General features: G+C 44.2%; 1 protein-coding gene across 2 annotated transcripts in view; it reads right to left on the bottom strand.

Annotated features, from left to right (window-relative positions):
- The window catches only part of snz (snazarus), a 264,501-nt gene that overhangs the window by 125,227 nt on the left and 123,305 nt on the right, over window positions 1–15,969 (bottom strand). For both annotated transcript variants that reach the window (XM_068383069.1, XM_068383070.1), the window contains exon 6: window positions 6,232–6,418. In XM_068383069.1, the coding sequence (XP_068239170.1) occupies window positions 6,232–6,418 (187 nt within the window). The remainder of the gene's footprint in view (window positions 1–6,231; window positions 6,419–15,969) is intronic.

The following is a 15,969-nucleotide window of genomic DNA, read 5'->3' as shown; positions in this document are numbered from 1 at the left end:
CAGTCTAGGGTATAACTATACCATAGGTGTACTGACTATTATCCATAGCTGCACAATATTAGCTGCCGGCACGGGGCCGGCAGGAGGGAGGAGGGACTGTCCACTGTAACGCCAAGATTGGTGGCTCCGGCAGCCTGGCGGAATGCCGGAGGCTCGTCTGGTGCCGGCAGGTCCCCATCAAGGATGGACCCTTCCAAGCCATCAGTCTATGTGGCAGAGAGAGAGGGTGACACCTTAGGTGATGGCAGATTGCCGGCAAGCCGGCGGCCCCCGGCAGCCGGTAGGTGGCCGGCGACGGTAACCAATACTGATATCATTCAATGAGACAGGTAGGGCACCGAAGACTCTGAAGGCTAGCGCGGGCAGAGTGGGGGGCGGCAGTGGACCGGCACTAAGAGAAAGAGGGATAGGATAAGAGGAGAGAGAGGGAAGGGTAATACCCGGTACCCAAACCAATCTTCCTCCGGAAGAAGTGTTCAAATGAAAGGGAGGGGTGCTACCTTTCATCCGGCGGCAGAGAGCCGGCAGTCGGCTATGTTGCCAGTGGCGGCCCAAGGGAGGACCGAAGAATACTCAAAGAAGGGAGGTCCTCCGCCGGCAGACCGACCGACGAATGCTATCCTATAGTTTGACTATATGCGGGAAGCGTAGCAGTACGGACTAACTAACGAAAGGACCGAGCCGAACCGGCAACCCACCGGCAAGCGGTGGAGTTGTAAGACGGCGGACAGGGGTGTGAAGGCTAAGCCAACACCAAAGGGATAGAGGGGGAGGGGAGAGAGTCCTGAGGGGGAGTGTATGGGGGAAGCGTAGTTCCCACCCGCACTCCCCAGGGGGGGTAAATTCTGTTCAGGGCTAGCCTGTCTAGGTAGGAAGAGTCCATTCTCCAGCCAAGGGTAGGTTAGCACAGAGTAGGTACAGCACTAATGTCCTATCCTAAACTATAAAGAAGCAGAATCCCACAGACTGCCTAACCTAGGCTAGGTGAACTAGTCTCCTAGACCAGGAGGGGCAGGGGGAGGACAAGTCGCTAGGCCACAGGGAGGAAGGGACTTAACCCAACCAAGTGTGGACTAGGGGGAAGGGCAGAGCCCCACCACCTTCACCTTCCAGCAGTGACCAGAAGGAGAGTACATTCTCCTAATGGGGAGCGGGGGGGCGAACGACTGGTACTCTGAGGTTCCGTCCCAAACTCAAAGCGCATGTACTATGGCAAGGAGTGGGGAAGGAAAATCCTAACCTAACCTTAACCGAATGCAATTAGAGGTAAAGAGGGATAGGATGTAGCCTAGGCTACATCAGAGGGAGGAGATTACCTTAGGTAAGGTAACTGGGGAGGTAAGGGAGTATACAAAAGCCCTAGCGTTAGGTTAGGGGCAAGGGAGACAACTACCAAGATCACCGAAACCCCTTGTATACTCCCTAGAAGGCAAAATAACATCTGTGCAATCACTGAATCTTGTTTGAATAAATGCCTATATCTTCATCTTATAAAATAACACTAGGAACCCTTATTATATCATGCAAGAAGTAAACATGAACACTAGGCTATCGAGCCTAGGGGCTAGGCTAGCAATCTAGTATAGGGTTAGGCTAACACTAGTCGCCTAAAACGAATACTAACGGCATAATATAACTAATTCCAAGCAATGAAGACTAAATAACTAATGTACAGTAGTTATTAGTTATAAGGCCAGGAAGGTTGCTCTGGCTAACTAAATACAGTAAAGCATGTGAGGCGAGCAACAGCGTCGCAACATGACGCCTCCGGCCGGGGCACAGCTCAGCCACAAAACACACGAATTAAAGATAAAAAGTCGCTACTTTACGGCTGGAGCTTATTTATACAATACAAGAATATGGTACTCAACTTTCCAGAAGAAGGCGAGGCTGAAGATTGCGACATGATGCAATTAAATAGCGAACACTGGGAAAAACACTCTGCTCAGGTACGCTACAGAACAAGGAATGGAGCGCCCGGATGTGACGTAAACCAAGATGGCGGCCATTTGTTTATATCGCTAGGTACCGTAACAGTAACGCAGGAAGAGAGTTTTTGTAACGGCTCCTCCTAATACTTGCCACACTTCCCCCTCGAAGCGTAAAAACTATGTGGGGTATAGATAGCTATGTGGCGTGTCAAGCATATGTCCCCTGTTATTATACGATATCCTAAAGGGAAACCTTATGGGTACTCGTGCCCGAAGTTAGAATTCTGTGAAACCTTTAGTAAATTCTCTGGGAATATCTACTGTAGTCATATATACCCTCAGGAAGCTACTGAAGGAACCTTCCATCAGGACGTCATGGCTTGAGCCCAAAAGAGCCTACTTGCAGGGTCTCCTTCCCCTAGAAACCCAACATAGAAATGCTATATTTCCTGGGGAGATCATATTCTCCATTTTGAAATGAGAATCAGATATGGGGGATTTTTACTTGAACTTTTCTCAAGCTTCCCTCTCAAAAGTCCAGGAATGGACAGAGTGCTCCAACACTGACTTATTCACAAGCTTGTCTCTCAAGAAGTCCAGGGACAAACAGAGTGCTCCAACATCCCAGCCTAGGGATACTAAGGATGTTCTCCTGTTGATGCCCTCAGATCAGAAGTAAAGTTCTTCCTAAATATGGACATTCCTAACATGAAATTACTATCTCCAGGGGAAGATTCGCTATGGACACCCCTCAATAACATGACATCAAAAAGGTCCCGTCTCTGGTTCAATGAACAATCTAGATTCAGGCTAGAAAAGATCTCATGTTACCTCTCTCACGATATTGTCTCTCAAAGAGGTTCCTGATCATACAAACAACTAGTTATTCTGTTCTGTAGAGCAGTGCAAGTTTCTGACAGAACAAGTAGCTGAGACATATCGCTCCCCTATTTATGTTCAAGAGCTCTAACTGCTCCAGAGGAAGGTAGTCAGTGACACTTCCTTTCTCCAAGTATGAAGAATATTAGAAGAACCTGTGCATCCATAGGGGAGGCATCTCTAGGGACGCCCCCTCGAGCACATGATTTAAGTAAACTAGCAGCAATCTTAGGATTCCGCAAAACCAATCGATATTACTTGTCCCAAAAACCACTTGGTTTGTGAGTTTTGGGCAGAACCCAAACAGCTATACAGCGTCACTAGGGACCCTCTTCGAGCATACGATCTAGATGGGCTTGCTGCAACCTTAGCGTTCTGCAAAACCACTTGATTATATTAGTCTCCAAAATCACATTGTTTGTGAGCTTTGGAACACTGATAGAAAGTTTTCAGGAGCACCATCTTTTTTTTTTTCATAGAGAGAAACTATCATAAGAGCCTATTTATCCTCAGGGGAAGCGTCGCTAGGGAACCCCCTTGAGCACGTGATATGTGGGTTTGCTGCAGCCTCAGCATTCTGCGAAAGCATGCATTAATACAATTCCTCAAACTGGTAGATAGAAAGAAAACCTACCATTAACACTTACCTTAAAAATGGAACATTCAAGTCGTTGGACATTATCTCAATGGGCGTCGTGATAACAACACTACAGTATTGTGACCTAACTGACAGTTCTCCCAGGACATGCACCAGTTCCAGCCCCAGGCCTCATTATTCCAACATTTTTGGATAGGAAGAGCATTGAAGCGGATAATGATCTTCATTGGACTTGAAGCCTGCTTGGATTTTTTCACCCCAATGCAAGTAAGTGTGCCTCAATTTCTTTAGTATTCATTGATATACTAAAAATTGCCCTCCTGTTTATTATAAAACACTTGATGTTCACACCACTTCACCCCTAGCAAAGACTACCATTTAGGAACTGAATGAGCAGCCTTGTCTCATTATGAGCTGGCTACTCTGTTCCCTAGTGGTTCTCTTAGATCACTTACTATTATTGTTAGTTACTGTATCAGAGAAGGGTTTTACCTCTCAAGAATCGAAAGGTTGGCCTTGCCTCGTTACGAGTTGACTACACTATTCTCTATGATTCACATTCATCTGATGCTATTACTTATTGTAATTAGATCTTCCAGATAGGAAGAGTTTACCTCTTCACTTCACAGACTTCCTCACTCTTAACGAAGACTCTCCATATAAATGACTCAGATGTTTGTATCTGCGTAGTTATAAACTGCAATTTTATATAATTTGTATTTTTCCTAGCTATACAAACACGAGTCATTTACCACAGGTCTCGCTTCAGCTGCCCTGCAATTCTTTGACCAAGTGAGTGTTATGAGGAGACACGATGAGCAACCCTGCATGCTCTTGTGCATGCGCTGGGCTTACCTAACATGAAGCATGATGCAGTCAACCAAAATTTTGATTGGCCGGTCGTAGGAAATATGATTAGTAGTAGCCCCATATAAATGACTCAGGTTTATATAGCTAGGGAAAATACAAATTATATAAAATTTGTAATTTTATTTCTAGTTTTTTATATCTTTGCTTATCTTAATTTTTGTCATTGTCTTCATTTTCTTTAGTTTTTGGGTTTTGGTGCCACACTTTTCTCGCTTTGAACTAAAGGCCTTTTCTTAATAAACCTGTCCAAGGAGATCTGTTTAGTTCTCCCTTTAAGCGACTCCTGCTTCAAAATCATGCAGATCGTAGATGTTGAGCATTCGTACTGCCTGCCCAAGTCCTTTACTTACACACCTTGCTCATTTTTCTCGTTAATTTCATGGTTTAATTCAATGGACATTATTCTCTTCTTCTCTGCATTGTCACTAGTGCTTACTTCCTTGGGAAACATAGTTACAAGAAAGTTAAAAGAAGGGGACCTAAAGAGGTGCAAAGGTGTTGCCTCCATTCTTGACTTCTATCAACCTGAAAAAAAAAGATTCTCATGGGTAGGCTAGGTTTATGTATGGCAACAGATGGTCACAGAGGAATTAATATCATTACCAGGGTATACAGTCTGAAGTATTTTGCTATTAAAAGTTATAGGTTTACATTTCTTACCATCCTCCCTAATAAGGAGACTTCTACTGTATATCTACTTAAATAGAATACTGTAGTTATTCAGTGTGGTTCAAATACAGTACCATGGAAGTTCCAGGGTAAAAATGATTTTAAGATGAAAGGTCTTCCTCATTTTTTCCATATTCTGTCTTAGGAGAAAAAGGTCAGGTGTAGGTCAGAAACTAAACTTCTTTCTTCCATTAGACTTAGAGCCATTAAGTTTTATTTAGACGAGAAGAAAAACAATTTGTTTTGTTGGGTTAGGATTACTGGGTATCCTCTCTCCAGGGATGCTGTCTTTATGAATTAGTGATCTAGTGATATTAAGTGCAGATACCTGGCATAATTTCTGTAGGAATCTTTTTTTAGGAAAGAGTTTTGGCAGCAGTTCAGTGACGAGTACTGTACAGTATTGAAAGGTTATTTGCAAGGAATTTTTAATTATTGAACTTCTCTGTGGCGATACCGAGTTTTTTACCTCCATGGGTGTTGGTATAGTTATTTAGTCAATGGAATAAGATTTCCTCTCCTTTTCCTTCACTATCTCACTTACATAGGAGTGTGGGAGTCAGTCATACGGACATCAGGGGAGGTTCATAGAAATAAACAGAAGTTTAATACTAATATAATTATTTATATCTATGCTTGCCTGAAGTTCCTATGAGGCCCCTTTGTCCTCCCGACTAGTGATATCAAGAGGTTGTTAAACATGTTTCTACTTACAGATTGAAAACTTAATACCATTGTAGTGTACCCAAGCACTCTTTATTTCCTGAAACAGCCATATAAATTCAAAACTCCAGTAGATGGGCAAGAATATTACAGAGAGAGAAAATTAGAAATTTAACATTTTTTTGGCACATTTATGTCAACATTTAACTAGTTTTAAAAATGCAGCCACATAAACATCAGGTGAATGTAGAAAGAATTAATTGTACTTAAATTATGAGATTATTAGTCAAAATACTAAAGATTTGATGACCCTACCAATCACACGTCTTTTCTAATAATTCTCTGTAGATAAGAAAAGAATGTCCCTAATGTAAAGCTAAGTGAGGAATATTTTAGAACCCTAAACTTCTTTTTGTACAGTAGCTACAAAATGCATAAACATGAAAAAGTCCTTTCTCAATCGTTTATAAGTGCAAAAAATAAAATAAAAATTCTACATGATAATGCAATATTTTATATAAAATACAGTATGTATAAGGATAAACTTAAATAAGATAAGAGCTAATACATACACTACTAAATCACAAAAATATATGCAATTACAAAGGAATATAACATTACCTTAGGTGCTCAAGGTCATGAATATCAGTTGATTCGTGGATTAAAGTGATGAAATCTTCATAGCTGGCAGCGTACATGTATGTCCGTCGATGCAGCTCTTCTGCTGCATGTTGCTGTCGTAAATATGACACCAAGCGTTGATTAATCCAATCAGGGTCACAAACTCTATCTATCATGGGCTCAAAGACTGCAATGTAAAAAAAAAAAAACTGAGGATATATCACTTCACTGCTAAACAACTCGAGAAAGTGTCATATTCTTGGTGCACCCATTCTCACTCAGTTTTTCCTCTTGTAGTGATGTGTTTCTCACATTCTCCCAATGCTTACATTTTATTTAGTGAAATAAAATATGAGTACTATAAATTCTTTATTTAATTATGACCCAAAAAGCATAGAGCCCCATACAAAGAAGTCACACAAAACCAAAGATACCTAATCCAAATAAAAAAAAGAAACACTGAATTGCTTGGTAATATAATACATTCTGTGGACTGTGGTTTCCAACCATTGTAGTATGAAGTTGAATGAAAGGAACATTAGGAAAAAATAAAAGTTATTTTGTGACTCTGGCACTGTAGGTATATCATCAGCAATCCTAATCTCTCTAATGGGAGAAATATGACAAATTTTTAAATAATTTGTATTTTTCCTATATATACAAAACTTAAGCTCTTTACTGTGGATATATATTTCAGCAAAAGCTGAAACCTTTTATCAAGGTATAACAACCTGCCACTAATGAGCAGGGGGTAGACCAGTGATATAACGTCACTTGTGATTGACAGCAGGATTTACAGTAGAGGGGGATAGGTGATGCCACGCCAGTATGAGTAAAGAGCTTAAGGTTTGTATAATTAGAAAAATACAAATTACAGTACTTCCAAATTTTCCATTTGTTCCAACACCTAATACAAACCATTTTTCTCCTTACTATAGAGACTCACCCTTAAGTGGGTGGAAGTCCTAACCAACTGGCTGGTAACATGACCTGGGGTGTGACTCTTTGCTTTGCATGGGCTTAATTGAGGCACCCTAACACCTCGCTAACTATCGAGTATTTGCGAGAGCTGACGGCCTGGGCAATCGGTATGTGTGTGAGAACTAAACATTGTGACTTGACTAGGGAAGGATTCTTGAAGTGTAACTCTGCTTACTTAACCTAGACATTACCCGACTCCCCCTCACAGGGAGACCGGGGACAACAAATATATTTCATATATATCAGGCTACACAAGGGATATAGTTATTACCTGCAAATGGAGGACGTCCATAGGTGCTGTGCCCCAAGAGAGGGGAAGATGAAGGAAGATGATACCATTCTCTCTACCATTCATCCCAGACTAATCCTGGGTAATGCCTGCCCTCAACCAACTGCCACTTGCCCTGCAAAGGAGCTGAGGCATCTTAAACTTGTTGTGCAGCCATCACAGAACCTATGGAGAATGTATCCAAAAACCTGCTTGAAGTACCTGCGCCACAGTGTAGCTCTTTCTGAATGCTAGGAACGTACTGATGCCCCTAACATCGTGACCTCTGGGTCTATGACCCTGTTGAGAGTCTGGATTCAAGGCCTGATCTATGACCTATTGAATCCAAGAAGTAATCTTATTTTTGGTGACTCCTCTTGACCCTGCCAGTATTCACTAGTAGTTTGTTGACGTGTGGGTGAGCTCTTCCAGTTCGTTTAAGATAACTCCTTAAAGTTCTCACAGGGCAAAGTAACAATTGGTCTGGGTGAGTCAGTTACAGTATGGAGACTCAATCCACAAGGGCCCGAATCTATGATCAGCCATAGCCGGATTTTGAGTCTTAGCAAGGAACTCAAGAACAAAGTTGGTAGTTACTTGCCCTCATCCCCTTGAATGAACAATGTCGTAAGAAAGACCATGCAATTCACTGACTCTTGGCAGAGGCCAAGGCAAGAAGGAAGACCGTCTTAAGCATCAAGCGGAGTCTGATGACTGATGCAGCAGCTCATATAGTGCTCCTTTCAAGGCCCGTAGTACGCTAACTATGTTCCAAGAAGGTATTCTGACTTCCGGCTGAGAGCAGATACGTTTGAATCCATATGAGGAGAGACAATTCCATCCAATGTAAAGGCAAGGCTCGAGGCTGAGCAGTAACTTTTCACTCCCAAGACCGAACAGAGTTTTTCTTCCTGAAGGTATAACAAGAACTCCGCTATCACTGGGATAGTGGCATCGAGAAGAGCAATATCCCTTCCATGACCCAACCACAAAAGATTGCCCACTTCACTTGGTAGACGGCGTAACACGATTCCTGGAGGTATCCAGACATCCATTTTGCCACTGTATGCAAAAAACCTCTCTTCAAGAGATGCTGGACAACCTCCAGGTGTGAAGACGTAGCGAAGTTACTGCCTTGTGATAAATCTTTGTGTTTGGCTGTTTGAGTAAATCTGAAAGTAGAGGGAGCTCCCTCGACACCTCTGTGAACAGATGTAGAAGGTCTAAAAACCATTCTGCATGTTGCCACATAGGAGCTATGAAGGTCATCGATGGATTTGGTGATGTCCTTACTTTGTTCTGAAGCCTCCTTACTAGACAGAAGAGGGTGAACAAATAGACATCTAGATTGTCCCCTTGATGTTGGAAGGCATCTTGCCAAAATGCCTGGGGATCTGGTACTGGCGAGCAGTACACTGAAAGCTACTGGTTGAGAGACGTTGCGAACAGGTCTATCGTCAGTGTACTCCACAAAGTCAAGACTTTCTTGGCAATCTGATGATTTAAAGACCACTCAAAGCCAAGTATCTGGGTAGTCCTGTGCAGATTGTCCATTAGGATGTTGTTATTGCCCAAGATGAAACCGGCTGGTAGGACAACCAAGTTGTTTTCTGTCCATCTTAATATTTCTACATCTAGGTGGCAGAGTTGTTGTGAAAAGGTATCTCCTTGCTTGTTTCTCATGGTGTTATCACTCATCAGCACCTGAAATCTGTTGGAATTGCTTGAGAGCCAGAAAAGCTGCTCTCATTTCCTGAAGGTTTATGTGGCAGTGCTGCTTGGACTCGACCGTTGTTCAGAGGCTGTGTTACAACCTTGGAGGAATAATGGAAGGAGGCGCCATGCATTATGAGAGAGAGAGAGAGAGAGAGAGAGAGAGAGAGAGAGAGAGAGAGAGAGAGAGAGAGCACAGTTTACCATACAAACAGTACTGTTCATTGTGTTTTCTAATTCAAAAATGTACATAGATATAAAATTAGATGCAAATAAATAAGCAAGACATTAAAAGGTTAAAATCGCTGTGTTTGATATGCGTAGTAGCATTGTGCGTTCGTACATACCATAAAGTACTGTTCATTGTGTTTTTCAATTTAGATATGTACTAATTGATATGGAATTAATTCTAAATAAATAATCATTAGAATAAAAGGAAAAATATGTTACGATCTGTTATTTATTTCCAAAAATGAAAGAAAAATATATTGCTAAAGTGTTTGTTATGCGTAGTAGCATTGTACGTTCGTACATACATTAAAGTACAGTTCATTGTTTTTAACTTAAAAAATATACTTACTAATATAAAATTAACTGTAAATAAATAAGCACGAGATTAAAAGGAAAAAATGTTACAATCTGTTTTCTGGGTCGACCTGTGGCGGCCGGTGAAAAAGGGTCCTTCTAATACACTTTTCTGATAAAATCTTCCAATTATACCAGAGAAAGATAAAAGCATGGAATGCAGAGGTTACTACCCTCGCGCGAGCACCTTGTGGGTGTTGTGTATAAAGCAAAGGCGCGTGAAAGCCACTATTCACAGGCTGTCTTCCATTTAGTTAATTCCTTCGTCAAAGGGATGCGCCGATACAGAGGCACCAGCCATGCTACCAGAGCCACGCCACCCACGCCCCGACGCGAGCGCCATCTGAACAATATCCTTCTAATTTGGACTTTCTAGCGTGTGTGTATATTGTTGTGCTCTCGGCTTTTTCACTCTTGTGGATTTATTTCGTCATGACCGAAGCTCCATCTTCACCCATTCCAATGTTAAGTACCATAGTTTGTTTTGACAGCTTTTTGTAGTACCGGGCTTTTGTCATCTACCCAGTATAGTCTGTTTTATCACTACCGTCTGGGCCCGTCCGCGTCATCGGCGGCCATTGTTTTTTCCCTTGTCTTGCTGGGAGTTCATCTTAGTCTTGCCCGTTTGGTACTCTATCACTTAGGTTCTTGGTTAAGTCCCTGGCCTTATGCCTTTTTGAACCATCATTATTATTATCGTTATTAATTCCCATGGTACTTTTTGCTAGCAAGTCCAATCTGCGAACAAGAATAACGTTCTAGCTTTATTATAGTTTAGTACCCGCCCCCCGAGGCGTTCGTCTGTCGACTATTTCCCTTTAATTTAGATTTTAGCAGACGTTATTCTTCGTGCGTAGTCTTGTATTTGATGTTACAATTTTATTATTATACATTTATAATAGTGTTGTGTGCTTATTAGATCCTGATTTTGTAACCACGGGAGCGAGAGATTGGGGTTCCCGTTTTCTGTTCTTAGTCACGAGTTACCCCTTTCTCTCGTTTTCTTTCTTAACCTCAGGTGGGTGAGCGGATTTCCCGTTTTCCGTTTTGTGCATTCAATGAGTTCTCCCTCCCCCACCTCTCCCTCTATGGGTGTATGATAGCTTACGAGTTATTTAGTTTATGGTTACTATTCAATAGTTAGCGTTATTTAATAGGTCCCGAGTTCCGTCCTCTCCCCGTTACGGCTTGGGAGTAGCTCTGAACATTTTTCCACTCCGCCTTGAGTTCTACTCAGCCATGAGGGATTCTCAATGAGTTTGGAACTATTGTTATATAGTGTTTAAATACAGTACAACCCTCTGGGACGGCCTTCATATTGTTTAGATACGACCCTCCGGTGGCCCTTACTCCGGTCTCAGGCCACGGCCATATCCACACAAATATCCATTGTTATTCAAAATTGAATTATTATTCACAATTGAATTATTCAGGACCTTTCATCGACCTCCGGCTTCACCGGAGATCACCAATACGCTTAACTATTATATTAGCCTTAGCCTTTAGCTACGGCTTGTGTTTTATATTTATTTTACGGGCCTGTCACTGCTTCCCCGACCCTCAGAGGTTCAGCAGATTGCTTTAGATTATTTATTCTTATTTCATTATTATCCCTTTTATAATGATACAGTCCCATTGCCATTACTCCGGCTCACTCCGGTGCCGGAACTTATATATTTAATGTATTTTAATATGGAGCTCCGGCTCTCACTCACTGAATTCCCATAAGCACGCATGTTGCATTACACTAAGCTCTGTTAGTAGATTTTTAATCCCTTACCAGAGTCTCAAGGAACATCCAGACTTATGTCTCCTCTCTTTTACAGAAGGTCCGTTGTACTGCCCAAGGATGCCCTGCCTCGTTCAACGACCCCGTTGGACATGACCTCTGTCGGTCACATGCACATTGCGCCATATCCTTTATCCGGGAACCGGGACAAGCCTCTTATATGGTTTGGTTCCCGGATTTGTGCTCGCTCTGTTACGAGTTGTCCTCAATACTCCTGAACGATGATGTAAGTGGTTTTCCTTTTGTTCCTTGTTTATCTTTTGCAGACATTAATTTGACCATTAATATTACATATATGGTATATTTCGGAGAGCGATCCCTCTCCTGCATCACTAATCACTACAAATCTTTCAGGCCGATGATGACTCTCTTCGGTCAGCAAGGGCTGCTCTTCGTCCTTGGGTGTCGGGCTTCGGCAGGAATGCCCCGTCTGGCGCACCCTATCTCCTCGATGGAGACATGGCCTCCCGTCTCTTCCCAGGCTCGACAACTGCAGCAGTCTCTCCGGAAGTTGCTGCCCCCTTAATTGAAGAAGTCAGAGCAACCATTTCCGCGGAGGACAAACCCCTCTTACCGCTGAACGTGGCAGATCTAGATATAGACGTAGAACCCATGGACGAGCAGGTAAGTGGTGCCGAGTTGGTGGAAACCCTTTTCTCTCCTACTCCTTCTTCTACCTCTTCCTTTCTCGGTTTTGATAAGCCTAAGGCTTCTCCTCGGGATCCCTCTGTCCCCGTACGACCCAAGGTGAAGCCACTACGTACTTATAAGTCTTCAGCTTTGCCAGTATCAACGTCACCGGTCCCTCGACGGCTCCTGATGTTCATATTGCTCCCCGTAAAACCGCGACTCCTAAGAAGTCCAAGTCTGCCAAATCCAAGACACCACCAACGGGTGGCTTTCAGGTACTCTTCTTCCTCGTCGAACTGGTCAGGGATATCGTCAGGGAACAAATTCAACATCAGTCTGGGGCGATGACAGAGCTTAAGGATATGGTGGCTACTCTGATCCGCTCCGGAACTCAGATTCCTCCTCCTTCAGCCCCAGACGCATCGAAGCTACCTCCCTTCGATAAAAACAATCCTTGGCGGTTTGCCTTGCATGCCCCATTCTTAGATGGTTCCCTAACTCTAGAGGGCATAGGCACCCGCCCTCTAGAGGACCTGGAGTTCTAACCCCCGGGGCTAGAATTCCCATTCAATGGCTTCATACGTTTAAAGGAGCATGCATTGGTCCAAATGGACAAGGTACCGAAGGAAACAGTGATATTTCCAAAAGAGCAGGCCCAGGCTATCTGGGCCAGAACTCTATCAGAGTGGGGGTGTAATAACTCCAAGCTCACCCCACACAAAGGTGCCTACACTATTTTTACGACGGCGGCCTCCATCTCTTTGCCGCTCATAGACAAAATCACAGAGCTGACAATACAGGCCATCAAGGAAGGCTCTTCCATGCCGGCTCTCAAGGAGACGGACCCCACCTCATTGCTTATTCCGGGTACCTCTGCAACCTGGGACGACGCGTCTTCTACCTTCACAGTGGGGAAGCTAGACCCGGACTGTGCCTCTACTCTTTTCTCTGAGAAGCTCCCCAGATTACTAGAGAGTCTTCTCAAAACTGAGTTCGAGACCCGTAATAGACTAGCTAGGTCCCTCCACTCCGTCACCTCCATAGAGTCCCTAGCATCGGTTTACCCAGAGGAAACATTGTTCAGAGTCGTCACAAAGAACCTGCTGCTGTCCTACCAAATAGACCTCCATGACTTCTGGTCGGCTCGAGTTAGTTGCAAGAAGTTCGTTCTGTCTGAGGCCTCCATCAGACATGAACCGAACAGGCTGATAGCGTCCTCCTGCTGGGGTAAGAACCTCTTCCCTCAGAACGAAGTTGATAAGGTTCTTCAGGACGCGGCGAGGGCAAACAAAAATTTGCAAGTAAGGTGGGGTCTCTCGACCAAAAGAAGGATCGAATCCCAGAAACAGACGTTCTTCAAGAAGAAGCAGAGATTTATTCCTTACAAGACGGTCCAGGGTAACTCGTCGACACAGTCTTCCTCTGCTTCGACTTCTCAACAACCAGCTCCCCCTCAGCAATTAGTCTACCTCACTGCTCCCCCTGGTACACAGCCCAACCCCACTTGGATGTCCTCTCCTGCATACAACCCTACCTACGAATCCTCCGGTTCCTTTCGTGGACACCAGAGAGGAAGCTTCAGAGGTAGAGGACAGTTCCGTCAGCGAGGCGGACCTAAAGCAAGGGGTGCTCGTGGAGGGAGGGGACCTAGGTTCACTCCCTCCCAATGATGTCTTGCCGGTAGGAGGGAGACTTTATCACTTCCGAGACCATTGGGCCTTCAGTCCATGGGCTCACAGCATAATACCCAAGGGCTTGGGTTGGAAATGGTCACAGGGATCTCCTCCTCCACCAGTGACCTTCTTCCAGAGACCCACTCCCATCCTGGAAGAGTACACTACAGAGTTACTCAAGAAGAAAGCGATCAAACGGGTTCGATCCCTGAAATTCCAAGGCCGCCTGTTTATAGTCCCGAAGAAAGACTCGTCGGCGTTGAGGGTAGTTCTGGACTTGTCGAAACTAAACTCTTACATCCTCTGCGACAAGTTCCGTATGCTGACTATCTCTCAGGTACGGACCTTACTTCCCCGTGGGGCCGTCACCACCTCTATCGATCTTACCGACGCCTATTATCATGTCCCAGTAGCTCGAAACTTCTCTCCTTACCTAGGCTTCCGTCTCGGCAAGAAAGCCTTTGCATTCAAGGTCATGCCCTTCGGTCTTAGCATTGCCCCCAGGATATTCACGAAACTGGGAGAGACGGTGCTCGAACAACTCAGAAACCAAGGGATGCAGATCATCGCCTATCTGGACGATTGGCTCATTTGGGCCCAGTCGACCCAGGAATGCAACAGAGCTACGTCGAAGGTAATTCACTTTCTCGCCAAACTGGGATTCCAAGTCAATCTCCGAAAGTCTCGCCTGCAACCATCAAGCCACTTCAAATGGTTAGGCATCCGGTAGGACCTTTCAAAGCACAGGCTCTCCCTTCCTCCCAAGAAGGTAAGGGAGATAGCTTCCAAGGTCAGGAACTTTCTCAAGCACAAACAGGTGTCCAGAAGAGCTCTAGAACGCATCCTCGGCCTTCTCCAATTTGCCTCACTGACCGATCTCCTATTAAAAGCCAAACTCAAAGACATCAATCGAGTTTGGAGAAAGAGAGCGATAATACCTTTGAGAGACAAGATCTCGAAGATCCCCTCTGTCTTAAAAATGAGACTACGACCATGGTCTGAACGGAGGAACCTCTCCAAATCGGTTCCTCTACAGTTCCCCTCTCCACAAGTGACACTTCATACCGACGCGTCTCTGAGTGGATGGGGGGGTTACTCCCAACATCAGATGTTTCAAGGCTCTTGGTCACCTGCCATGAAGCAGTTCCATATCAATGTTCTCGAAGCCATGGCAGTGTTCTTGACCCTGAAGAGAATCTCTCCTCCGAGGTCGACCCACATCAGAGTGGTCTCAGACAGCACAGCAGTAGTACACTGCCTCAACAGAGGGGGATCCAAGTCACCCAACCTGAATCAGATCCTGGTCACTATCTTCGCCTTGGCAGCCGACAAAAACTGGTTCCTGTCAGCAACTCACCTAGCAGGAGTCCAGAATGTGATAGCAGACTCATTATCCAGGACAAAACCACTGGAATCAGAATGGTCCCTAGACATACACTCCTTCCGGTGGATACTCAGGCTGGTTCCAGGTCTCCAGGTAGATCTATTCGCGACCCAACTCAATCACAAACTCCCCTGTTATGTGACCCCGAACCTGGACCCTCAGGCTTATGCCATGGACGCATTAACCCTGGATTGGAACCATTGACATGAGATCTACTTATTCCCACCAGTGAATCTTCTACTGAAAGTCTTACACAAACTCCGCTCCTTCCACGGGGCAGTGGCCTTAGTGGCACCTCACTGGCCAAAGAGCAGTTGGTTTCCTCTCCTCCTCGAGTTGAAGCTCCGTCCCTTCCGGATCCCATTCCCCAAACTGAACCAAGTGGTCCAAACTCGGACAGTGTCAGATTCCTCAAGGATAGCCAAAACCCTAACTTTGTGGATTTCATGAAGTTTGCGGCTCGTAAGGATGCGAACATCGACCCGGATAATGTCCTCTTTATAGAATCAGACAAAAGGGACTCTACGATTCGCCAATATGATTCGGCAGTTAAGAAACTAGCAGATTTCTTAAAGAATTCAGACCATACTGTTATGACTCCTAATTTAGCCATCTCCTTCTTTAGGTCCATATTTGACAAAGGCCTAGCAGCTAGCACTATAACCACCATTAAGTCAGCTTTGAGAAAGGTCTTCCTGGTTGGGTTTAACATTAA

This window comes from Palaemon carinicauda, chromosome 11, assembly GCF_036898095.1.
Source record: "Palaemon carinicauda isolate YSFRI2023 chromosome 11, ASM3689809v2, whole genome shotgun sequence".
Classification (NCBI taxonomy): domain Eukaryota; kingdom Metazoa; phylum Arthropoda; class Malacostraca; order Decapoda; family Palaemonidae; genus Palaemon; species Palaemon carinicauda.
The sequence above is the reverse complement of the archived record's forward strand: the minus strand, read 5'-3'. Positions and strand labels throughout refer to the sequence as shown.